The 25534-nt window shown below is 49.3% G+C and overlaps 9 protein-coding genes across 9 annotated transcripts; 6 read left to right on the top strand and 3 right to left on the bottom strand.

Annotated features, from left to right (window-relative positions):
- Positions 1 to 159: 159 nt before the first annotated feature.
- Positions 160 to 1248, top strand: EPUS_06003 (Ornithine carbamoyltransferase; the record flags this gene model as incomplete). The annotated part of the gene is made up of 1 exon (XM_007804999.1): positions 160 to 1248. The coding sequence occupies one exon, from the start codon at positions 160 to 162 to the stop codon at positions 1246 to 1248; it is 1089 nt and encodes a 362-aa protein (XP_007803190.1).
- Positions 1249 to 2000: 752 nt separating this feature from the next.
- Positions 2001 to 5389, top strand: EPUS_06002 (uncharacterized protein; the record flags this gene model as incomplete). Its single annotated transcript, XM_007804998.1, has 3 exons — positions 2001 to 3421; positions 3755 to 5231; positions 5285 to 5389. The coding sequence occupies 3 exons, from the start codon at positions 2001 to 2003 to the stop codon at positions 5387 to 5389; spliced, it is 3003 nt and encodes a 1000-aa protein (XP_007803189.1).
- Positions 5390 to 5469: 80 nt separating this feature from the next.
- Positions 5470 to 5910, bottom strand: EPUS_06001 (uncharacterized protein; the record flags this gene model as incomplete). Its single annotated transcript, XM_007804997.1, has 3 exons — positions 5470 to 5502; positions 5559 to 5589; positions 5639 to 5910. 3 exons carry the CDS (start codon positions 5908 to 5910, stop codon positions 5470 to 5472), a joined length of 336 nt encoding a protein of 111 aa, XP_007803188.1.
- Positions 5911 to 7800: 1890 nt separating this feature from the next.
- On the top strand, positions 7801 to 8928 carry EPUS_06000 (uncharacterized protein; the record flags this gene model as incomplete). Its single annotated transcript, XM_007804996.1, has 1 exon — positions 7801 to 8928. The coding sequence occupies one exon, from the start codon at positions 7801 to 7803 to the stop codon at positions 8926 to 8928; it is 1128 nt and encodes a 375-aa protein (XP_007803187.1).
- A 2719-nt stretch (positions 8929 to 11647) lies between these two features.
- Positions 11648 to 13476, top strand: EPUS_05999 (glucose transporter rco-3; the record flags this gene model as incomplete). The annotated part of the gene is made up of 5 exons (XM_007804995.1): positions 11648 to 11711; positions 11769 to 11802; positions 11859 to 12187; positions 12280 to 12337; positions 12387 to 13476. 5 exons carry the CDS (start codon positions 11648 to 11650, stop codon positions 13474 to 13476), a joined length of 1575 nt encoding a protein of 524 aa, XP_007803186.1.
- A 2870-nt stretch (positions 13477 to 16346) lies between these two features.
- EPUS_05998 (uncharacterized protein) lies at positions 16347 to 17539 on the top strand (the record flags this gene model as incomplete). The annotated part of the gene is made up of 4 exons (XM_007804994.1): positions 16347 to 16819; positions 16897 to 17099; positions 17155 to 17239; positions 17302 to 17539. The coding sequence occupies 4 exons, from the start codon at positions 16347 to 16349 to the stop codon at positions 17537 to 17539; spliced, it is 999 nt and encodes a 332-aa protein (XP_007803185.1).
- A 537-nt stretch (positions 17540 to 18076) lies between these two features.
- EPUS_05997 (uncharacterized protein) lies at positions 18077 to 19399 on the bottom strand (the record flags this gene model as incomplete). Its single annotated transcript, XM_007804993.1, has 1 exon — positions 18077 to 19399. The coding sequence occupies one exon, from the start codon at positions 19397 to 19399 to the stop codon at positions 18077 to 18079; it is 1323 nt and encodes a 440-aa protein (XP_007803184.1).
- Positions 19400 to 20043: 644 nt separating this feature from the next.
- Positions 20044 to 22470, top strand: EPUS_05996 (uncharacterized protein; the record flags this gene model as incomplete). The annotated part of the gene is made up of 2 exons (XM_007804992.1): positions 20044 to 20077; positions 20135 to 22470. The coding sequence occupies 2 exons, from the start codon at positions 20044 to 20046 to the stop codon at positions 22468 to 22470; spliced, it is 2370 nt and encodes a 789-aa protein (XP_007803183.1).
- Positions 22471 to 23849: 1379 nt separating this feature from the next.
- Positions 23850 to 24900, bottom strand: EPUS_05995 (uncharacterized protein; the record flags this gene model as incomplete). Its single annotated transcript, XM_007804991.1, has 3 exons — positions 23850 to 24377; positions 24429 to 24693; positions 24749 to 24900. 3 exons carry the CDS (start codon positions 24898 to 24900, stop codon positions 23850 to 23852), a joined length of 945 nt encoding a protein of 314 aa, XP_007803182.1.
- Between the last annotated feature and the right edge of the window lie 634 nt (positions 24901 to 25534).

The raw sequence follows: 25534 nt of genomic DNA, 5'->3' as shown, positions 1-25534 counted from the left end.
GGCTGAGTAATCGGCGGCGTCACGGCCAGCACTTATCAACGCATGCTTAAGAAATATGATCGGCATCCTGAGAGCACCAGCTCGCGGAGTCTGAGGTTTCGCATCAGGCTTCACATGAGGCCTAATGCATAGCTTATAACTTGGCCACTAGTCTGCGTCATGGGTCACCGTCGGCCAACAATGCAAGCTTTACGACGGTTGAGCTGGGCACGATATCAAGGAACTCGGGCATATTCAAGTCCTGCCACGCCTCTGACTTCTCCATTTGCTCCTCGCCACCTATTATCAGTTGCCGACGTCGCTCCGGCAGAGTTCAGTCGCCTAGTTCAGAATGCTTCATCTCACAAGAACGCAATAAAAAGTGGTGCCACACCAGCTAGACTACAGGGAGCACTAAACGGCAAGACGGTAGCAATGCTCTTTTCCAAACGCTCAACTAGAACGCGAGTCTCTACTGAAGGAGCAGTCGTGACCATGGGAGGTCACCCCATGTTCCTCGGTAAAGATGACATCCAGTTGGGTGTGAATGAGAGTCTATACGACACCTCGGTCGTCATTTCTAGTATGGTATCTTGCATTGTTGCAAGAGTCGGTCCCCACGGCGATATTGCCAATCTGGCCAAACACTCGACTGTGCCAGTTATAAATGCGCTATGTGATACCTACCATCCTATGCAGGCAATTGCAGACTTTCTGACGATACATGAGGCTTTCCCGTCTAGCAAACAATCTGGGCTGGGAGTGCAAGGCTTGAAGATCGCTTGGATTGGTGACGCCAACAATGTTCTCTTTGACATGTGCATAGGCGCTCGAAAACTCGGCGTTGATGTCGCTGTAGCTACACCAAAGGGCTACGAGATCCCAGACTCCATGCGTGAGATTATCAGGCAAGCCGGTGAGGGCGTGGAAAAGCCAGGTGCCATTTCCGAAACAAACGTGCCCGAAGAGGCAGTGAAGAATGCCGAGATATTGGTGACCGACACTTGGATATCAATGGGTCAAGAGTCGGAAAAGGAGAAGAGAATAAAAGCATTCCGTGGGTTCCAGGTCACACCCGAGCTGGCAAAGAGAGGAGGAGCCAAAGAGAGTTGGAAATTCATGCACTGTCTGCCTAGACACCTTGAAGAAGTGAGCGACGAGGTGTTCTATGGCCCGAAATCATTGGTGTTTGCAGAAGCAGAAAACAGGTTGTGGAGTGCCATTTCAGCTCTGGAGGCATTTGTAGTCAACAAGGGCAGAATTGTGTGACATCGAACGATGATAAAACAGCTTCATTCTCCCATGATAGCTTGTGCCGAGAACGTACCATTTGCCTGCTTACTGGATGCGCTGAATATGTCAGGTCATTGGGAGTTATGGCCACAGCATCACGACAGCTTTACCTCTATTGTATAGATCGGGAACCTTTCGAGTTGTAATGGACATGCATCTTAAGTCCCATTCGTTGTGCACAGGAAGACACCCTCCTTAGCGAACAAGGGATACCTATCCTGTAGGACACTTGTACCAAGATGTCAGGGGATACCAAATAACTTGGGAACTTGTACGTAGCAACTCCGTAGAGGGTGTGGGACCGCGGGACCCAGGATCAGTGAGTTAGTGCATGGACCACGTCTCAGCCAGTTCAACAACCGCTGTCTCTGCTATTTGAACCAACTCTCAACATGTGTTGAAAACTATTGTACTTACATCCTCAGACACAAGACTGAAGGAAACAAATCAAAGCTGCCGACTATCGAAGCGTGTGTCTTGCTTAGGAAGTGCATACACCACCCGGAGATCACCTGGCCTACGCAAAACCAATAATCACATGCTTCGTCCTCAGGCCCTACTGTTCCCCCCCTCAGTCTCCGAATACTGGCCCACAAATGACGACGAGCATCCTACTGCTAACTTGGTAGAACAGTAGAAGATCATCAATATGGATGTGAGTATGTCATCGATTACTTCGAAACCCTCCTCGCCGACTGTTCATCCCGTCTTCTGCCTACACGTATCCAATGGCGCGTGCACCACTTTTTCCAATCGATGACTTGAGTTCATACGACGGAGACATCGAGAACGATAGCTCTTACACGGGCACCGATACTTTAGCTACTCCTTCATTCGTTCCAACACCTCCATCCTTGTCACCCCTTCGTTCTCACGCCCCACAAGCCCCTCATCACATGCAACTACAGCGCAGGCTGTCTGCGCTGCAGAAATATAATGAGCTGAACCTGTCGCAGACTTCAAACCGCTCCAGCTCCACCCTCACGTTTTCTCCTGGGGCCCACCGCCGCTCTCATCCCAACCTACACCACCTTTCCTTAGCCCCATTGACGCCCAAATATCCAATCACACCGTCCGACTACAACGCTTATGTGGATCCGGATACCAGTCAGCTCCATACAAGCTCATCATTGAGTCACATAGCAAGCATGCCGAGTCCCGGGGGCATTCTTTCTCAATCAGGCAGTCGCGCAACTAGCCGATCTCGACATCAAAGGATCAAAAGCACAGGGTCAATTCAGGTTGCGACTAGCTCCTCTCAAGGCGCTTTGAGCAGTGAAGTTTCTGGGAGTAAGACGACAGAGCTTGCAGATCCTCTTACCAGGCAACATCATATCATAACGCACGCAGGGCCAAAGAGGAACGAATCGAGCTGGCTCTTACAGACAGGGATGGCGCTCACAGAAGGATCAAGAGAAAGCAAGGGACAGAGCTGGCTTGCAAAGCGTGCTTCATCTACATCACTGCAATCACCGGCCATAGGAGACTATCCAAATTTCGAATATGCCCAAGGTAGGTCTGGACGAAATACACCTAACCACAGTCGAAGAGGGAGTCGGGACAGGCGAAAAAGCAGAAGAGAGCTCGCAATGACTCCTACTGCGTTGACAGCTTCTTGCGCAGCCGGACAACCTACAGCAGCTCATACTTATCCACCAATTGCTATGGCGTCCTCGGCCTCGGCATGTGAATATGCGGCCATTGAGCCTGATTGGGCAGATGCTCAGACCCAAGCCGAGATTGCAGCAGACCTAGAGATGGATCTTGCGGACGAGCTAGAGGATGGTGAGTTATACTCAGATGATGAAGACAGATATGGCGCACTAGAATTCGAAAGACACGACATAGAGGATGATGAAAGGCAGGTCGAACAAGCCGTACGAGCTCGTGGCTTCAGGCTCGGAAGATGGGTGGATGGTGTAATTGACGTGTTTCTGAAGTTGGACGAAGCCGGTGAGGATGAGTTGGAAATTGAGTATGACAAGCCGGACCCTGGAGCTGTCACTGCTCCAAATGATGATATCGAAAAGAATGATCACCCTGAGAAATCTAGCAGTCAGAAAGTTGATGATATGGATTCTGACGACGGCATGGAGCCTGCTCCACAAAACCCGAAGAGTGTTTGGGAAGACTTAGCATGGTTTGGGAGGTTAGTTTGGAGGACCGCCATATCATAGCACAAGCAGAACTGTGGCACAGGTGAATCGTACCATTAGGTGAAAAAACACTCCTCTGCATATGATAATCGGATGCAAAAATGGCGCCTCGCAACACTAAATTCCAGATAGAACTCTTTTCACCGCGAGCTGCTATCTATGCACTTCGACATACGTCATGCTCATATTTCAACAATTAACTTAGAGTTAAATTTGTGAGGAGTGTAATTCGCCTAAACTACAGTACATTGGCCCCAACATTGAACAGTAGTTACTCCCGCAGCTTGGAATCAATGAGGACAGCAGTTCACCAGCATCTCCTACAGCCAATCCTTCACTTCACCGTTCGGCCTTTCCAAGATGGCGACGTTGAGTACGGCTTTTTCTAAGGAGAGCGATGCTCCAGCGATTATCATTCCAACCAAGCCCCAACCCCTCACAATCTCCTACAAAGAGCTTTCAACCGAAGTGCTCTCTTTCCAGAAAAAGCTTGCAAGTTTAGGCATTGCCCACGGCGCGGCTGTCTCCATAGCGCTTCCAAACACGTACGAATTCATCGTTTCCTTCCTAGCAGCATCATGGCAGAGAGCAATTGCCGCCCCACTGAACCCATCATATAAGCAGGACGAGTTTGAGTTTTACATCGACGACTTGTCCTCGGCTCTCGCTCTAGTATCGAAGGGTTCGTTCGAAAAGGACGCCCCTGCTGTTCGTGCGGCAAGAAAATATGAGGCCGCGATCGCGGAGTGTTACTGGGATGGAAAGGAAGTGGTGTTGGAGGTCAAAGATAAAGGGAAGCTTGCCAGCAAGGGCGGCCAAAAGTTATTGCAAGCAGATCCTGATGATATAGCGCTTGTTCTACATACCAGTGGTACGACTGGAAGGCCGAAAGCTGTGCCCCTGACGCAGCGCAACCTGACACGAACTATGAAGAACATTCAAGGTACATATGAGCTTACACCAAAAGATCGGACTTACCTAGTGATGCCTCTGTTTCACGTTCACGGCCTACTTGCAGGCCTTCTCGCTCCCTTGGCATCGGGTGGCTCTGTAATCGTGCCCAATGGATTTTCTGCGCGCCAGTTCTGGGCCGATTTCATAACTCACGAGGCAAATTGGTATACTGCAGTCCCCACAATACATCAAATACTGTTGAAGAATCCTCCACCGGATCCAATGCCCAAAATCCGATTTATACGCTCATGCTCATCGCCTCTATCTCCAAAGACGTTCCATGAGCTTGAAACCGCCTTCAATGCGCCGGTCTTGGAAGCATATGCTATGACCGAAGCTGCACATCAAATGACCTCAAACCCACTCCCGCGCAAAGGCAAAAGACAGCCTGGCTCAGTTGGGTTGGGGCAAGGAGTAGAAGTAGCAATTCTTGACAGTGACGGTAAAGAGGTTCCTCAAGGATCTGAAGCCGAGATTTGCATTCGAGGCGAGAATGTTACAAAAGGCTATTTGAACAATTCAAAAGCCAATGAAGAGTCCTTCACCAATGATGGTTTCTTTCGGACTGGGGATCAGGGCAAGAAAGATAAAGATGGCTATGTCATCATAACTGGAAGAATAAAAGAGCTGATAAATCGAGGCGGTGAGAAGATCAGCCCGATAGAGCTGGACAACGTGATTGCGACCTTTCCACCAGTCGCTGAAGCTGTCAGTTTCGCTGTTCCTTCAGAGATGTATGGTCAAGAAGTGGGTGTCGTAGTGGTTGCGAAGGAAGGTAAGCAACTTAGCGAAAAGGATATAATCGACTTCGTGTCTAGCAAGACAGCAAAGTTCAAGGTGCCCAAAAGGGTAAGGTATAATCGCCGGAAGGTTTACCACGATCAGCTAACAATAATGTCTAGGTGTGGGTACAAAAGGAGATTCCGAAGACAGCCACGGGCAAGGTACAGCGACGGAAAGTTGCGGATACTATGCTTGCCAAAGACAAGCCGAGAGCGAAGCTGTAGTCTTTGCTTCATAGGTTACGGACATGATACCATTGAGAAGAGTCGAGCACAAGAACCTCAACAGAATGTGCCCGTCAGTCCTACGATCGCCAACCCGCCCAGAGCTCTAACCGCTAGAGATGCTCAAGCATGAGCACACAGGCGATTACCCCATCTTAACATCCTTCACAATGCCATCTTTATCAACGTGCACATTGAGTCTGCTTCATGACTCAGCTACTGCCAGCGTCCAAGTACTAGTTGCCTTACCTATCTGGTTTATGATCCATACTCATCATTGACTCGCCTTCCACTACTCGGTGGTTGGACGGCAACTCTTTCTTGGAGAAGGACTGTTCACCACGGGTGTTAGATCTACCCATCTGTGCACGGAATTGTGCTGACAGCATAAAGCCGATTGTACTGACGGAGTGGTCACTGGCAGAGTCGGTCAGCTTCTTGCCCATGAGTTTGCTCATCCACTCGTTCTGTACGTTGTCCCCGCCACCGGTTGAGGTGATTCCTGGTACGACAAGAGGCATGGTCAAATGCGTCGATACCTTCTGGCAGCTTGTAGAGTATTTTTCAAATTAGATTTATAATGACTGAACAAAGTAGAAGCTGAACGGATTCCCAGGCCGTGGATGGCGGCCTTTTCACCACTTCATTGCGTATCGCGAAAGGAATGACGTACGCCTCAAGCTTACTAACAAGGGGGTGTCAGAATTCATTGCGTTTTATCCGATATTTAGCCGAACAAGCCAAAAGCTCCGCGCAGAAACGGTTAAATATCGGTTAAAACGCGATTATTTCTGTCAGCCCCAGTGCTAGTTTAGTCCTAGTATGATACTAAGAAAGCCTAGTATCAAATGCCCCGCCACCCCGCTTTGTCGAAGCTTCTCTTGTCCACACCCAGCCAGCTCACCTACTGCAATACAGCTAAATTCTCATAGGTTAGTGGTCACGTACATCAGCTGTTATGAGACGAAGATACCAGCGCCGTGCTAGGGATACTTCTGCCTGCTACTCCGTACCGTAGTATGTACTGTGGTCTCTGCCAAGACTGGAACAAGATCCGGGATGGTCGAGTTTGCAGGTTCAAAGCATCAGGTAGCACTTGTAACACCAGAAATGACAGATACTTATCCTACCACTAGCTTCACGTCGACTGTGACCTCGGACTTGCTCTTTGGCTTGTCTGAAGGCGCTGTTGTGAGCTCTAAAGCATATGCTTGGCAGCGATGGTGCGAGTGTCTATATTTATCCTAGTCCTTGCACAGCCTCGCGACGACAACACCTGGCGTTACTCAGAGCAAGGCCACCACCTGCCATCTGCCTGTCACAGAGCTCGATTTCCGCCGTAGACCTCCATCCGGGCGCCATTGCATTACACCTAGACCTAATCTTGACTTGTTTAAATGCCCAAATCGGGTTGATGGAATGGTATCAGTGAGTTCCCTTGCCCTCGGCCCCCTACTTTCACGAATCGTGCATTTCGACCTTCCCCTCCTCAGCTGGGGAGCAGGGAGGTTTGACTGAATTATCCGGAGGCGCTCAAGGCATGCCGTGCTAGGGCAGCGGTGCCTTATTAGGGACTGGAGTAAGGAGTGGAGACGAAGAAAGTGGGTTGATTGTGCTCTAGCAGAGGTCAAGATCGATACAAGGCATCCTGAGAAGCTAAATCTGCTGTTTGCTGCTCCAGGCGCAGGGTTTCAATGTATCTCCTGCATTTCTTAACATTTCAATTTATTTTATCCCCAAACAGCCAGCTTTCTACTGGACAAGGTGACTTGCCCGGGGTAATCAGTACTCTATTTTCAAATAGTGTTTCGTGCCACCTCTCTAATCTTTCACATAATTGAAACATAATGCCTGCCTGCTATGCGATCCCGGGTTCGTTGTAAAAGCAACGCATATCCCCTCAGCCCCCAAGCACATTAGGGTACACAGCAGGTGACGAAAGTCTTCAGCATTCGTCAGTCATCAATAGCTTTGCAGACGATCCCATAAACTGATCGTCGCCTGCATGCGAAACATACCATTTCGAGGACGGAAGAGCCCGCTTACTTGTTCCCTGCCGCCTTGTCGTCGTTTAAGTCTGCTCTACACAGGCTGATCCAGCTTGCATGTCAATCGATACTGCGACGTCTTATTCCGGGATCCGATTGATACATGAGAGAATGTATTGTGACTGAGCCGTATATCTTCACTGTTGGCACCGCTTCCCAGGAGCCAAATCATTCACGTCGTATCGCCAGCCCCGGTGCTCAACGGCAACTGCCCGAGTATCCACCGAGGCTCTATTTCCAAAGAAACAGTATTTGTCAATTCCTCCAAAGATGCGGACCTGCAAGATCCTCCTCTGTTTACCAATTTTGCTGCTCTGTCAGGTTGCGCAATGCGCTGCCACTTGCATCAGTTGTCTTCACGAAATGGGTCCCCAATTTTCGCAACTGCAGCGTTTACAAGATGGCGAGCAACATCGACGGCGTGACCACAGTTCTTCCGCCTTTGACCCGAGCCAGCCACCTGGAAGCGAGAGCTCGCCCTCAACCACCGATAGTCCCCAATCGAGACCGGCAGAATCCTCAAGTGCCACAAGGGATGAGAGTTCCTCGAGCCACGTTGTTACTTCGAGAACCGCTGACAAAAAGCCATCATCAACACGTCGTTCCGCTCCGATCACCAGAACAACCGGGACGTCGATGACAGTCCCCTCAGCAGCCCGAACCACTATCACATTGACGGAAAATGCTTCCTCAACAACAAATCTGATTGATATAACACCGGCTGCAGCCTCGGCCACAGCCTCGGCCATTCCAAAATCAGACGAAAAACCTTTTCAAATGTCTGCAGGGGCAATAGTGGCTGCTGTTGTGCTTTGCTGTTTCTTTTGCGGCGGAGCTGTGATCATGCTCTACTATCGGACTCGCAGGCGTATAGCATGGCGCAAGGGTCATCAACAGAGCAGTCTCACCACAGACTCTGAGCATGGGCCCGAACCGAAGTTGCTGGGAGACAGCCTGATTTCTTCCAAAATGTTGTCAAGGGAGAGCATCATGTTTCATCCGGACCACAGACAAAGTGGTTCCGCCGCATCGATGAACCGAAAGGGGCCGTACCAGAACCTGACAGAGCAGGAACCACCGCCTGACTACCATACGGAGTGTACGGATATTGCAATGAACGACATTGAACCAAGCGAGGAATATGTACGCTCGCCAGTATCTCCTTTATTACCGCCTACATACCCAAGGCCAATCAGCAACAATAGCGGAAGAAGTGAAAGGCATAGTCTACGTAGAGAGTTTAGCTTCGAGAAGAGAACTGAACCAAGTCAGGTTCCGCCAGCAGAGTCAAGATTGAGCAGAAGGTCAGCCTTGTCAAGCAATCCGTCTTCGGACTGGCCGATTGCCATGCCCAATTACTATAGTTCCATTCCGGCTCAACCTGCCTCAGGGTATCAGTTGGCCCCATCAGACCGCAGAAGCAGTGGTGGAGGGCATGCTGTGGTACCGCGACAGAGTTTCGAGGATGTTCAGTTACGGGTTGGTCGATGACTGCCAGGACTGGGACAAGTTGTCCCTCGGCTGCAGCAGCTTGAGAATTAACAGTCAACGCGCATATTTTAGTTCGAAGAGAGGATCATCCTCCTTTTGGTTATTGTTTTGCTATCTGTTGGTCAACTCATGTGTAAATAGCAATGTCAGACGCTACCGTAGTCGTGATTAGTAAAAGGCCTGAGCAACGACTCTGCCAAGTATCAGTTATGGGCTTTTGAATCTACTCATGCTGCCGAAAAGCCCCTGCGATCAGAGTCTGGGGATTGCATAGTTGTGGCCACTGTGGTGGGGAGTGACGTGCTAAGCATGTTCAATATTAATGAAATACTTGCTCACACTAGCGGAAATTTCTGGGTGGCAGCGTGGACAAGTACTCCACGTGGATGACTCTCGTCCTAGCTTGCCTGCTTTTCTAGGTCAAAATCTGCAGCCCGCACGTGCCCAATGTCTTTAGCACAACGACTTAATGTACCAATCGCTGCGGTTGTTGGTGACAGCGTGCCATCATACTTGGTGCCGCCGGAAGTGCATTCCAGCCTGGCATTAAAGCATCTAACGTACAGAACCACTTGGTGGGCCACCCCACTTGACGGGACAGTTTGCACACACTTTAGTACGCAGTAATTCTACCACTCAAATGGGCCAATATTCACGTCCAATTAGGGAAATAATGAAGCTGGCGATACTTTCTATTCAAGCCTATCTGAGAGAATCCTGATGCGTAGTGAGTCCTCCGAACGTAGGCCTGTAGCTGTAGTACGCAGGCGTGCATCAGATGTCATCAATGTATGCTAACAGGGAGTAGATGTCACTAGCTCTTCTTATACTAGTGTAAATGTCAGTAAATATTAGGACCAAAAAGAGACATAACATGGGGGAGGCCGAAGTAAATGTTAGTTCAGCATTAGTATCTCTACTTGTAACCTGTCCACTCAGAACAGCTACTACGTATGTCCAAAGAAGTCAGACGTAATAATTGACATGTCAGAATGGATGCACACAGAACAAGCCTACAGTGACGTATCACAGCACTGTGTGCCCGTAACAAAAACTAATCGATACTAGTGCTAGACTAACATCAACAATCTTGACCGCAATTTAGCCGGAAAGGTATCAACCACTTAACAACCCACTTCTACGCAAATTTATACTATCAGTTGAACAGAATGAGCCCTCATACTACTCCTACAAAGGATGTTAAGCGCACAGAAGCTGATACTGTTAAAAGATTCTAATTTTTAAAACCTACAACTCACGAACGCGCTCGATCATCCTGAGCAGCTTGAAGAGGTGTTGCAAGACGGATGGAGCAAGATTACTATGCAGAAAGTTCGGGAGCGTATCGCTAAGATACCCTCTCGGTGTAGAAAGCTACTAAACACGGGTGGAGATGCCATCAGAACCTCATTGTGGTGATAATGGTAATGAATTAGTAGCCAGTTACTTCGGCAAAATCTCGGTCAAAACTGTGGTGCATTGAATTCCCGCCACCCCTCGCGTGGTAATGACGTAACTGACTAAAGCTTAGCTGGCTCTGACATTAAACTAAAGACTAAGTAGCCTGGAAGAGGGCTCTAGAAGTAAGTGGTATGGGAGGGCATTGCCGGGTAGTTCTAGGGACGCTACCCCTATAGCGATGGGACGCTCCATCAGTTCAAAGCATCAATTGGTGGTGTAGCTGCTAGGAATCTGAAATACTATGCACAAAGTTCGGGAGAAATAGGGCCATAGGCGCCAAGGTCCCACAGCGTACAATTTATGCTGACACGAGAGCTTAATGACCGGTGCTATTGGCGCTCTGATACTAGCCTATGTTGAAGACTTTTAATGCATGACTTCGTGTGTCTACTACGCTATGTTTTAGAACGCACCTTTGGGTGGCACCAACTAACTGCCGGTTTAATCCTTCGGATCCCCATGACATCACGCAAATAGTGGTGTCAATCGTCCCTACGCTGCTCGAGTACTGGATGTCCTCAATCGAAGCACTGTGCCATGCCGTTAAACATCGCCAGATCTGACTGGATCAATGATACGATCAGAAACCTTGCATGAAAAGGAGATTGTTTGATTGTTGTAGCCATATGCGGCAATGGAACCCCGGTAAGCTGGCAGTCTTATTGTACGTACCATGCATGCCAGCGCTTACCAAACTGTCCGGGGTTCATCTACCGAGTATGGATTTTCCGACGGATTTAACCCCAGTGAACTCCGAGCAGGGATTCTTTTTTAACAAATGAGGATTGGCTACCTGTCACTTCATGGCGCTGGTGGACAAGCACCTGGTACTCCCTTGGCAGAGCAGAGGCAACTTAGCATTGCATCTTTGAGACTCTACTAGTACGTAACCTCATTGTTCCGTCATCTTCCCCACAAGGATCGCTTTCATTTATCCCGCCTTTGGTCCCTCAGGCCTAGATGGCCAAGCAAGTCATAGACGCGTGACCTCATGCCAGAAACCCGATAGCGAGGAGCTCATTGGTTTGAACCTCGGCCACATCGTTGAGAAATGGAGTTCTTACGGTAGCCAAGTGCTCTATTCGGCTGACTTTGCCATCTTTACTGGTGCCGAGGTGACAGGTTTGTGGGGAAGCGGTCTTATTAATACTGCTTCTCTCTCAATTACCATCCATGATCCGTTTTCCGTGACAGCTCTCTTCTTCGGCTGTCTTCTTGCCCTTTTAAGCTTTTCTAGGAAAAAAATACTTCTCTAACCATGGCCGTCCTGATCAAGAAGCCGGACGATGAGCCGGGCTCGGCTTGGGTTGCGATCGTTATAGGTTCGTCGGCAGAACCATTCTATCTGCAAGTCCTTCGAAGGAGCTGAAAGTCTTTAGGTGTGTTCGTCGCCTTTGGGGGAATCTTGTTTGGGTGAGTAGCGACCCTGTCGTGCTTGGGTTTGCTGGTTAATTGACACTGGGATGGAGGTATGATACGGGAACAATCAGCGGCATCATCGCCATGCCTTTTTGGCTCAGGGGATTTAACAGAGGATATACGAATGCTGGTGGCGAACCCGCCCTCAATCCATCCGACGAGTCTTTGATCGTGTCGATTCTGTCCCTGGGGACTTTCCTTGGTGCTCTCACTGCCGCTCCATGCGCCGATTTTTTCGGTCGTCGTTTGGGGCTTATCCTTTCTACCGCTATTGTTTTCAACCTGGGTGTTTTACTTCAGACGATCGCTGTGGATCAGCCCCTCTTCATCGCTGGTCGGTTTTTCGCAGGGTACGGTGTTGGCCTCATCTCTGCACAAAGTAAGCTTGTTCCTCACCCTCACTGCAATGGCCCATGCCCGGCCATATGTGTGGTTCGCTCGTCTGATTCAATCTTCTCACGTTGTGCAAAGTACCACTTTACCAATCGGAGACCGCACCAAAGTGGATTAGAGGCACTATAGTCGGCTCGTACGTTCAGGTGCAAAAACATTAAGATATCGTTAACATAATATACTAGGTACCAACTGGCCATAACAATAGGCCTGTTTTTGGCAGCAATCGTCAACAATGGTACCAAAGATCGCAACGATAGCGGCTCGTACCGTATCCCTGTGGCGCTCCAATTTTTATGGGCCATTATTCTCTGTGTCGGACTGTGCTTCCTTCCGGAGACTCCCCGATGGCTCATCATGAAAGGCAAGGATGAAAAGGCGGCGAGATCGTTTAGTCGGTTGCGCCGGCTAGATCCCACACATCCATCGATCGTGGACGAGTTTAACGAAGTCAAAGCCAATCATGATTATGAGGTAACTCTTGGCAAGGCCAGTTATGCGCAGTGTTTCAAAGGCACGGTTGGAAAGCGACTGTTTACCGGTTGCGCCTTGCAGGCCTTGCAACAGCTTTCTGGTGTGAACTTCATCTTCTATTACGGCACATCTTACTTTGAACGTGCTGGCTTCCAGAATCCATTTATCATTCAGGTCATCACCAATACAGTCAATGTGGTCTCGACCCTACCTGGTTTATACTTGGTCGAGAAGCTTGGACGCCGAGGTCTACTTCTTCTTGGTGCGATTGGAATGTGTGTTTGTCAGTTCATCGTTGCCATCGTTGGTACAGTCGCAGGCACCACAGACCTGCCGGCTCAGCGTGCCGGTATTGCTTTCACATGCTTTTACATCTACTTCTTTGCATCTTCGTGGGGACCCGTGGCGTGGGTGGTAACCGGGGAATTGTTTCCCCTCAAAGTGCGAGCTAGAGCTCTCAGCATGACCACTGCTACCAACTGGCTTTTCAACTTCGCTATTGCATATTCAACCCCCTACCTCGTCAATGAAGACGCAGCGAATCTTCAAGCCAGAGTGTTCTTCATCTGGGGTAGCTGCTGCTTGATTGCCATTTTCTTCGTGTGGACCCTCATCTACGAAACAAAGGGCCTGTCCTTGGAGCAAGTCGATGAACTCTATGGTATCGTCAGCAAAGCGTGGAAGAGTAAGGCTTTCAGGCCAAAGGTGTCGTTCAGAGAGGTCGAGGCAGGTGAGCGCCGATTGAGCTACCGTGAGCTGAGTGTTGCACAGGAGAGGAGGCACAGCAAGGCTGGTTTTTAGAACAGGGAGGCTATTTGAGATGTGGCCAGGATGATGTGACCGTCATATGACTTGAGATGTCTTGTGTGCATACAGAATGTAATTTGTATTTATTGGACGACCGTCTTTGGTCTCTCGGTAGAGCTTTCCACGTCCCAATATATAATTGTCTCATTAAAGCTTTCGTCTGTGGAGCTTCGCTTCTACGTTCATTGCTGAGTGATTCCGTGGGGTTGGTGATTGTGCTACCTCGGTCACCCTCCTCTACGCTTGAGTCTGTATTGAGGGCCGGCGACAGATTTCGTGGCCGCCTTGGCTCCAAGTTTCTTGACCCTATGTAAAAGATGAGAACTAATGAGCCTCTGTCTGCAACCAACTTATACTGATCATGCTGACGCTGTGATCTTGCCCAGAGGGTTACAAAATACGTCGCCAGACCCACAGGTAGTAGTAAAGACCCTTGACTTTGCACGAGACCACTTCCGTCCGCTTCCTTTTCTGCTCTAGATGAACTGAAAAACAATAGCTGGATTTTGGCACAGGAAAAAATGGATTATGTTTTGTGATCATGTGAGGAATGTACTTGTGGTTTAATTACGGATTTGGAGAGAGGGTGATGGGCTGGGATGTATATATTTATAGGCTCTCATGGTTGCGTTGTGGAGTAGTGTTGATTTTTGATCTCGAGATATAACGCGCAGTCATTAAAGCATCAGAACGCAGTATCTTACTTGCAAAGACACTGAGACGAACCTCGACAATGTTAGGAATCTGACAACCAAAAGTCTTCTTTGCACCGGACCCCATTATCTTACTTGGGAGGACACCGAGAGGAAGCTCGTCGGTGGTGATAAGATCGAATGATATGAGAAGAAACACCAAAACCAAATAAACATCAATTATATTGTGCCTTTGGAAGGATACCGTGAGCCCCAAACTTTGTCTGGGACGCTGTTAAGCTCCTCCTGATGCACGCTCTTCGTCACGGCTGGTTGCTGATGTAGTTAATATTGCAGAATACCTGGGGTAGCACAGATCGCTGTATTATGTGGTTGTAGTGGTCCTGACCTGTTTCGCCGCAATGCACGGCAACACAGGTACTCTTTAGCTCCCAAAGACGGATACCCATGAACAGTCTTGTCGAGCTCTTCAACAAATGGCATTAGTGGCTGGTGTTATAGGAATTCCGAGCTATGACCCAGAACGTCCGGCGTGGTTCCATTAAAGCCATGCCCACCTACTACCTGATCCGGTATCAGGGGTTGCCAATGCTGGAGTGGCGACCGCTGCTGGCCACTCTGCAACAGGGGCCGTTCTGAACTCACAAAGGATTACGTTGGCAATATCACTGAGCCGTTGGATACTTGAAAGAATGCCCTATCTTACTCGCAAAGTTTTCTGCCCCCTCTTACCAAAATACCGTACCCAAACCTCGAGCGAAAACTATTTGCAAAAAAGCTCACCACTTATGCCAACAAGCATGAACTTGATCCCTCAGACAGCAGCAATTGTGACAGAATTAGACGTCAGTTAAACAAACCAAGAAGAGAACGAAGTGCAAAGGAACAAGGGTCCTTGCAGACATTACGCCATACGCCTTGACCTCAAACACCATTCTCGAGGACGAGCGTAGTAACAACAATAAACCTGTCGAGCCCGGACCACGCATCTGCTGATGATTACGTCACCGACGCTGAAGCTGCTGATCCTCTGTACTGGAACTTACAACCGAGGAAGACATAGCATTCTGCAATCTAAGGGATTAGAGATTGAGCTACGTTTATGCTTCAGGGTTAGCGGCAAGGAGGCGTAGAACGGCTCGAGTTGAACTAAATTGGTAGATCCCTGGTGATGCTGAGAGCACCTTTTAGTTTCCGTCCAATGGATAACCGGCGACGGTGCATTGACATGTGTGACCTCCTGCGAAGAGGGTTCAGAAAGCAAGTTCTATCTAATCAGGGGCACAGCGCGCAGATATACCTACAGATTCTCCGTACGGTACCGCGAAATTAACTGCGAAATTGCAGTAGAAATCGACCAATCAAAAGCAGGCGGAACTTAGGGGTTACGCGTAGATATCCCAACCAATGAGCGCTCATACGGTCTGGCATGACACTATTCTGGATTTGTGACTGCTGCCCTATTCCTTGCCATTCACCTGAGGGAGCTTTGTTCTTCGTCACAGTTCCCTGAAGAAAGCAGAACAGCACTCAGCATCGTCTTTTCAACGATATGGTGTTCAGCTATTCTCACCTGAGCACAACATCTCTCCATGCATCCAGCAATTTTTTGCTGTAGTCCTTGACTAATCCTTCTTCCACCCGGACAGTAGCCGGGTCTCGACAGCATCCAGGAAACTTATGGACGGTTGTGTACCTTCAGCCTGGATTCTTTCCACACGCCCCCGAGGGCCTTTTGTTACAAATTTAAGACCTAGTCATCTTAGCAACATCTAGGAGGAGAATTGATGCTCTATTTCTGCGTCTTAAATGAGGGCACCCCGAACGTCTATACTGGTGCTATTATCGTAATGCCCGAAAGCCACAACATCGATTGAACCTCCACCGGCGTTTAATTCGTGTTTGCGGTGTTGTTGGTGAGCTAATACTGCTGCATGTAATGTGCCTTTGTGTTCCGTCAGTATGACGCTGTTTGCATATGAACTTAAGCCCCTTACTTTTAGTGACGTCCTTGTGTACTCAGCCTCTTATAATCTGACCTTTACTTCAGTGCTCATACTACACAACCTGTATCAAACAACCTTCACTCTTTCTTTCGACCAACTCTTGACTTGATCCTAACCAGAACTAAGCCTGACCAAAGTCCTTTGGTTAGCTACAAACTCTTCACTCGAGTTTCACTTCTCATCCAGCTGTCAATCTCGACTCAACATGTCTCCTCGCAATGTGTGCATTACGGCGGTGGATGGTCAAACTGGCTATCTCATCGCTGAATTGCTTCTGACCGATTCAACTTTCTCAAAGCATGTCAACTCCGTCACCGGCCTTTCTCTTCACCCAAGCTCCCCAAAATGCAAGGAACTGACTAAGCTCGGTGCCAAAATCGTGACTCATAAGCATGGCAAAGTGAGGGACATGGTCAAGACACTCAAGGAAACTGGATGCGATGCGATCTGCCTCATCCCTCCCACTCACAAGGACAAATTCGACATCACACTGGAGCTGATCGAAGCCGCAAAGAAAGCGAATGTCCCCAATAACCTCTTTCTAAGTTCCGCTGGCTGTGATCTCGCCGACGCGCAAAAGCAGCCTCGACTTCACGAGTTCCTCGAGCTTGAATCACGTGTTCTCGCCACCAAGGGTCTTCCTGAAACAGCTCTGGGAACGTCGCCTGTCATCATTCGGTAAGTCATTTCCCCTCTGATGGTTTCAATATTGCCCGGTGTTCGAAAGCGACCACATTCACTGACACTCTCAACAGAGCAGGATTCTATGCGGAGAATCTCTTGCTCTACTCGCCCCAGGTTCAAGAGGATAGCGTGTTGCCGTTGCCTGTTGGAGAGACACACCAGTTTGCCCCTATCGCGCTTGGTGACGTCGCACAAGTGGCCGCGCATGTTCTTTCAGGGAAGGGAAAGAACGGATTCAGCGACAAGCACCGTGGACAACTCATCGTTCTGACAGGTCCTTCATCCCCTCAGGTTCACGCTCCAACTAACAGTGCTAATAAAATCTTCAGGACCTAAGTTGATCTCGGGACCTTTGCTTGCTACAGAAGCAAGCGAGGCGTTGGGGGTTAAATTGGAGTTCGAAGATATCTCAGAGTACGTGTAACTGATTTGCAAGTGATGGCAAGAGGTTGCTGACTATCTCTTGCCTGCAACAGGCGCGAAGCTAAGAGAGTCCTCCATGCTCAGTCCAAGAGCGATGAGTCCGAGAAGGAGTATCTGCTCGAGTACTACTCTCTGGTTCGTGAGGGTAAGACCAACTACATCTCTACCTTAGCCTTTCATGATGTCACCGGCAACCACCCAACCGAGCCATCTGAGTTCTTCAAGATGTATGCTGAAGGCTTCATGCCCGAGCATCCTCAAAAGAAGAGAAAGACCGAGAATGGTCGTTAGTGCACACGTTGAGGCTTGCAGAGATTACCGGAAAATGCAGATGGGTGGATGGATAGCTCAGGGATGGGTAGAGGCAAACGAACATGCAAATGCAGCAGTGCAAGGAGCTTGGCATGGACCATCGGTCTGCTCATTGTTCAATCTCGAGATGCGAGCGAAAAGAAGTCATTCTCGCCATCAGACATCCCATTCTTAGGGTAGTCGAATTGCTCTCACTTAGCTGGAGAAAAGCAGCATTAGCTCCAAGGAGCGACTGTCTTGTATTCTAGCCAAGCAGAAACTTCTTCATTACAGTCTCCCTCCTGCATTTTCGTTGGGTGAGCCAGGACTGCTTACTCTGCGTGCCTTTTGATAATTGCTCTGTCCCTACATCCTGGAAACAGACCGATCTTGGGTCCGTACAATCTCAATCATTTCTGGATATGTCCAAATCCCCAAGCAGCTCGAAGAGCTTGCTATTCACCCTTTGATCATTGCTATCGATATTTCCCCAGCGGTCCCCTTCCTCTCCGGTTTGCTCCTCTTTCTTCTGCAGAATCACTTCTCCACACCTTTCCTCTCCTCGAAGATTTCCCCAGCGGCAAACCCCACGCCCCGACAGCCTCCTTCGGCGTCAAAGCTTGCTTGGTCTGGCAGAATCTGCTCTGCAACCCATCGACAGGTCCTCGCGTGTAGACTGCCATCCCCAGTGCCAGCGCCGCCATCAACATGAGTTGGTCCATTCGTAAGAGCCTGAAAGACCACCAATTGATCACGCATGTACTCGTCCACGCATCCACCGTGGGCGATCTCAGCAGCCAGCTCGCCGACGACCCTTTGCACCATCTTCTCCGCTATCAGCTCGGTTTGCGACTCATTGAGCGCGCCTTTGATCTTCTCATCGTAGAGCCAGTCTCTGCCCAACATGCAGCCGTTAGAGGTGTGGGCTACGAGGAGTAGATAGAGACGTTTGGGGTCACCGGAGTCTTCATTCACCACGATTTCAGGCGGTTCGAGCTGCGGATACTTTTCACGGACATGATCGGTTGCTTTTTTGACAAGGGCAGATCTCATTGCTTCAGTGCCCGCTAGGGCTGTAATTGCGATTCTTGATATCGCTCCTCGCTTCTTCAGCTCGAAGGGACGTAACTTCGCATCTCTCTCTAATGCATGCACCTTGATAGCCACCTCTCCAATCTGGATAGCCCTTCCGTGAGTCCAGCCTCTTCTCTTAATATCAACATCGATACTTGGCAAACCGATCTTCTCAAACATGGGGCACATCACTTGCTTTACGTACTCACCACTCATGCTCTTTGGCACGTTCGTCCCACCCGTTATGATCAACTGCATCGGGACATGTTCTGACGCAGCAAATATCACGTAAGGTAGGATAGCCTGAAGGATCAACCACACGCTGCCCGGCTTGTCGAGCCGGATCTCATACGCCCTATCCACTTTCCCTTCTCCAACCTCGGCTTTTGCTCCATCTCTAAGCAATTGCTTATCCCTTTCAGGTTCAAACACAACCTCCGTGCTTCCAACGCTGGCACCCAGGGTTTTTGCTGCGGTAGCTCCGGCTAGAAACTCCAATGCGGCCAGATGCGACGATTTCAATCCACCACCTTTCCTAGAAGAGCGGCTAGAACGATTGCCCCGGATGTTGTGGATGTGAATGGGAATGTTGGTTAGCGCTGAGAGGGTTAGCGCTACACGGACGAGTTGACCACCGCCTTCTAGGGTGCGGCCATCTAGATGGACGAGAGAAGGATCTAAGCGGATGGAGTCAGGGAATTGGGATTCGTTGCTGGAGGTATCAGTGGACTTTTGGCCGGGCTCGGAGGAGTGGGACGTGTGCTTGGGGTGGTGGTGTCTAGGCATGGTAGCGGTAGATTTATGTGTATAGGTGTATAGTATGGTGACCGTTGCACAGTATCTGAAGGTTGGACACGTTATGAGCGCGGTATGGAAAGAAAGACTTTCAGTTTGCTTTGCACTGGTTCACATTGTAGAGAAGTCGCACAAAAGAGAGGAAAGCAATGGAAAGCGATGCAAAGAGGCAATCGAGTACTGGTCTTTTACGGGCACCTCCTACCTGAAGAAGAGGGAATCGTAGATTGGTGGTGATGGGCGGGTGAGTCATCTTGTGGCCACACTAAGTTACCAGAGAAAGAGGTACGATACATTGGTCAAAGTCTCTCTTCATGCATATTTGGTGGGTGTCTTTATCCAACAGAAAGCGTGAGGATGTACAAACAGCGGACTCGGATAAGGCCACAGGTCCAACCTGAATAAGCTACATGTTGTGCTCGATGAGTATGTGCCACTGAATTGGTGACTACGTGCTGGAGCTCCTCTAATTTGGTTGGTTGGTTGGCCGGGGGGAGGGGGGTTGTTAGGGGCGCTTGGCACAAAGAAAGCTCTCCCAAAAAATTATTCTTTTACCATAGTTCTGAAAAGAAGCCATTCTGGAAATGATACCTTAACAGCCCCTTCAAATGCCAATGTCGTACTAGGATAACATCATGACTACAGAAGGCAAGGAGAGGAAGCGGAAAGGTGAGAGACGTTCGGAAACCTGTCTGATTTCGTGTCTCTAATTGTCCTTCTCCAAAGCTGTCACGCCTGTTGCCGTAGATGCTTCACAGGCAAATAAGACCAAAAAGGCCAAAGCTGCATCTAAAAAGCCTACTACGGGCGACATAGCCGCAACGCCAATCTCAAATGCTCAGCCCGCAGCTCCACAGCCCACTGATTCTGCCGAAACCCAGGCCAACCCCAAAGTCAAACCGAGAAAGCGAGCAGTTGATTTCCTTAGTGACGATGAAGAGAAGAGCGGTGGAGTTTCTGTAGGTAAGACAGAACATGTTGGCACTATTAGCTCAAAGAGGCCGAGGAAGAAAAAGTCGAAGGAGGATAAGGCAGGAGCGAACGGTGAGGCGAGCGGCTCAGCTATGCACAATGATTCGGCTGCAAAGAGAACGGCCACTGCTACGGAGGCTTCTGGGGATGCGCCAGCTGGTTCGAAACTGAAGGAAGCCAAGCCAAACCCAAAAACGAAGGAAACATCCACCACAGATGGCGGCATTGTCAGCTCGTCCGTGCCAAAGAAAGGCCCATCAACGATTAACGTGCATGCCGAGAAGATCAAGAAGCTACTCGGCCAGAAGGATCATGTGCCGAAGCAGAGCAATAAAGCTAAAGAGGCGGCAAATGTGTTAGCGATGGATTCTACCACTGATGGTGTGAACGGGGTATCTAGCAACACAATCAATGAGTCTCTGGAGACTGTCGCAAAAGACGCAGCGTCGACTTCAAAGCAAGCCGAGGCGCAGAGGACCACCGAGACAGAGCTTCAGGAGGAGTACGAAAGTGATGAAGATATCGATCAAGCAGGTGCCTTGCTGGAAGGGTTTGATAGCGATAACGAGGATCTGGCTCAAGACGAGGGTTTCGATAAGGATAAGCCCACTGCTGCCATACCGAACTACAAAAAGACTCAAAAGAAGCTTAGACAGGCTGCTCAGAATGGCAACAAGGATGGCCCAGGAGCGGTCTACGTTGGCAGAATACCCCACGGTTTTTACGAAAACGAGATGCGCCAGTACTTTTCGCAATTCGGCAATATTAGCAAATTACGACTATCCCGAAATCGAAAGACCGGGCACTCTAAGCATTTCGCTTTTATTGAATTTGAAAGCAATGAGGTGGCCAAAATCGTCGCCGAGACCATGGACAACTATCTCATGTTTGGTCATATTCTGAAATGTAAATATGTGCAGCCCGAGTCTTTACATCCAGATACGTTCAAGGGAGCCAACAAGCGCTTTCGAGTTGCGCCTCATAATAGAATGGAGAAGAGAGCCTTAGAAGCACCGAAGTCTGAAAGCCAGTGGGCGAAGAAGAACTCCAAGGAGCAGTCAAGGAGAAAGAGAAAGGCTGAAAAGCTCAAGGCAATGGGATATGAGATAGAGCTGCCTAGGCTGAAGAGTCCGTCCGAAGTGCTACAGCAGAAGGAATCGCAAAATGCTGTGGAGGAACAAGGTCCCGATGCACCCAAAGGAGAAAATAAAGAAGTTCCCTCCCCAAGTGTTGTCCCTGAAAACGAGGTTGCACTTAGCAAGAAAAAGTCGAAGGAGAGGAAAATGCCTGATCCCTCAAGATCGGAAGGCAACGACGTATCAGCCCACGCTGGAGTTCCGCAAGATGAGATCGTTCCTTGCAAGAAGCAGTCCAAGAAAGAGAAGAACGTGCCTGACCCGTCAAAAGCTGATGGCGAAAACCCTCCAGCTCCGACTGCTGTTGCCAAAGAAGAGGTCGTATCTGGCAAGAAAAAGTCGAAAAAGTCGAAAAAGGATAACACAGCTACCACTGAGATAAGCGGAGTGACTGTCCCGACAGCGGATCTGAATGCACTCACTCCCGACCCTGTCCAGTCCCAGAACAGTGTGAAGCAAAATTCGGAAAAAGGAGACAAGGGAAAAGAGAAGCGCCACAAGGCAAAAGAGAATGCCAAGCAACTTCATCCGCAGCCCGTTACGGACGAGAATCCTTCAAAGGCCAACGATCTACCCACGAAGCCTGAATCAGATGCTACTATTGCACCCTCTGGTTCTACAACAGACCAGAGCTCAAACCAGAAGGAGAAGGACATGAATGGCATTGCGCAAGCTACCATAGACGGGATGCCAGCTGTCGCGACAACGGGCCCCAAGACTACCTCAGTTGAGAAAGAGACTTCCTCTTCCATGTTGCCTGCAGAGAGCGCCGAAGGTATCAAGAAAAAGAGGAGAAGCAGAAAGCGAAAGAATTCGACTGCGGCTCATGACCTAGCTGAGTCTGAGCCAAGGGTCATGGAGCCAGCAGCTGCAGACCCCCAAGAATTCAAGGTCAATGGCGAGCCGGGAGCGGAGAGCACTGTGAAAAAGACGAAGAAAGCGAAGAAAACTTGACAGATGCAGCATAGATTGGAGGAGGAACATATCAGAAGCCATGGGGTGTGAATGGTGTGAGAGAGTGTGAAAAGCATGTTCAAGTACGCAGGAATGCCAAAAGTTAGGAGGAGATTTCTGCCAAAGGACGAACTCGGTCTGGGGCTGCAAACACGTAGCCACGGTTCCTTGTCTAGCTAGCTCGTTACAGATTAAAAAGTCCAAAACCTCTTGATACTAGAACCATTCGGCATGCCTTGTTTTGCTCAGCCTCGTCAAACATCCAGATCCAAATCATTACGACCACTCAGCGGCGGAAGCCGCCAAGAGTGCTCCCCTTGGATTATTTAGGTACTCACCCCTATCCCGACTAACAGTGTTTGTTCCGACACACTGGTCCTCCGATCCCAACCCCCCCATGCGGTATTAAGTACCAGGTTGTGTAGATCCAGAACCAAACAAACATCACCACCTTAGCGACGAACCCTTTCCCAACCTTCATCTCATCTGTGCTCGAGTTTCGCTCTGCACACAGCTCTCAATATACAAATATCATGTAAGGTGATATGATGCTGAATGGAGAGCACACCCGCAACACCATCCCGACACCGGAAAGCGGAAAACCCTCCAAGTTCTATGCTCCGGGCGCGGGGGAGGCGCGACAGGTTGATCCCATCAAGTCAGGCCGGTCCCGCGTTCTTGTTCTTTCACTTTCACTTTCACTTTCGCTTTCGCGAACCAAGAAGGTGTGGCGCCGGACGGGGTGGGAAGAGTCCTAATGGCAAATAATCCTCCTCACGTTGGTGCTGTATGCTTTGCATGTGTTGTGTGTGAATCAGGTCTTATGGGATTTTACCAGCAACGACAGGGCACTCGGATAGGCTTGCTACTGTTTTTTNGGGGGGGGGTAGGCGTGGATACGTAGCGGAAAGAAATGTGTAAGACTGACGCAAGGATTGAAGAATGGGTAGTGTTGAAAAGTGGAGGAAGAAGTGAAGGGAAGATAGCAGTGAGTGGGGCCACAGGGATGGAGGAGAAGGAGAAGGAGAAGGAGAAGGAGAGAAGGAGAAGGAGAAGGAGAAGGAGAAGGATAGAGAAAAGAGTGAAGGAATGATAGAGGAAGAATGGGAACGAAGTAGTAGGAGGAATTCAAAGGAAATTTGCCGTGGTCCAGGAAGCAGTTTGAGTGATTAGGAAATCCTGCTTGGAGAACGTGCTGGAGTGGCCAAAAATGAAGATCATGGTCGTCTGCCGACTTCGGGTTGTGAGCGGTATACAAAGGAAGCTTTGGCGTTGGATTTGCATCCTTGTTTTCTATGTAAACAGATCTTGCATCAGCTTCACGATTCAAGCTTAGCAAGATCTATTCTGCGCCTCAGGCTCGATTGATCAAGACTTTTCTATTTCTTCCCATCAAGGTCAGTAAAGAAATTCCAGCCAAAGTCCTCCGATGAATCATTGAATCGTATCTTTTTGTCCATTTCATCAATCTTCTGCACGTCCCCAGGATCCAGCTTGAAGTCTCCCTCCAGATTCGACTTAATCCTGCTTGGAGTCTTCGACTTAGGAATAACAGACCTGCCGTGTGCAATACCCCATGCCAATGCGACCTGTGCACCACTCTTGTTGTACTTCTTACCAATCTCGGCGAGTATGGGATCGTCGATCAGCTTGCCGATATCCTTGCCGGAGCTGTAGAACTCGTTCTGGTTGCCGAACGGCGAGTATTGTGTGATGTGGATGTTCTTTTGTTTGTGGAAAGCGTCGAAGGAATGCTGCGCGAGGTAAGGATGGCACTCAATTTGGTGTGCGGCAGGGGGGATGGAGGCTTCTTTGAGAAGTCTTTCGAGCTCGCCTTTGGAGAAGTTGGAGATGCCGATCGCTTTGCATTTGCCCTTTTCGACGAGCTTTTCCATTGCTTTATAGGTCTGATAAGAGTGGTCAACTGGAAGTTACGTGAGATGGGAAAGGAGACATACATCGACATAATCGGTGTCACCAACCATCGGCTTGCCGACCTTGTCCTTTGGAAACATTTTGTCACCACGGACGAACGGTGATGGCCAATGGATGAGGTAGAGGTCGAGGTAATCGGTGTTGAGGTCTTTCAGCGATGCATCGCAAGCCTTCTCCACATCGTCTGGATGATGAGAGTTGTTCCACAACTTGCTAGTTATGAAAAGCTCTTGCCGTGGAAGGCCACTCTTTTTGATGCCTCCGGCGACGGCGGGTTCTGTACCGTAGCTTTGAAAGCATTAGCATGGTAGAAGGAAAGAACATGTCATTGACTGAAGCATACACTCTTGCTGTGTCAATGTGACGGTAGCCAGCCTTCAAAGCCTCGTAGACGGCATCTTCTTGGAACTCTTTGTCCTGCCATGTCCCAAACCCAATGGCGGGGATCTCGGCGCCGGTGTTGAGCTTGAATTTGGTGGTGTTTGCATAAGCCATAGTTCTGGTTTGAGATGAGACTTGGATTCGCGGATGGGTTGATAGTTGAGAAAGTCGTTTTACAGGTAGACTGGATAGTTTTGAGAGCATGCTATTTATAGGCGAAAGCTGACCTTTTCCCGGCACACAGTGAATAGTGAATATCTTGTTGGCAACAATTCCATCATTCACTAGAATTCAAAATTCATGGTGACGTGCGGGAAACCCTTGATCGACAATGACGAAAAGCGCGACATCCCCACAGAAATTGGCGATGCCACATGCCATCTTGCACATCCTACCTGTCACAATCTCTAAATGATCGCCGAGTGTTCAGGGACCAGAAGAGCGGTACTAAATGATCGCAAGAACTGTGCCGCAAGCACTCTCTGGAAGATTCTAACAGCTGTCGATGTGGTCAAGTGGCATTCTGTTGCTGAGGACGGAGTTCAGGCCGCTTCCACCATACTATCCTCGTAACAAGGATCACGCTTCCCCTTTCGGTACTCTCGGCAACAGGAGCCAGATAATGGAAATGCCAGCTAGAAGAGCCATGATAACAGGCTGTAGAACCTTGACGCCTTTCGCTTGCGCGATGGCACCAAAGGGAAAGGGAACGATAGCTCCACCTGACCCTCCCAGGTCCCAGGAAGGC

Source organism: Endocarpon pusillum, assembly GCF_000464535.1.
Source record: "Endocarpon pusillum Z07020 unplaced genomic scaffold scaffold371, whole genome shotgun sequence".
Classification (NCBI taxonomy): domain Eukaryota; kingdom Fungi; phylum Ascomycota; class Eurotiomycetes; order Verrucariales; family Verrucariaceae; genus Endocarpon; species Endocarpon pusillum.
This window is presented reverse-complemented; position numbering and strand designations above follow the sequence as displayed.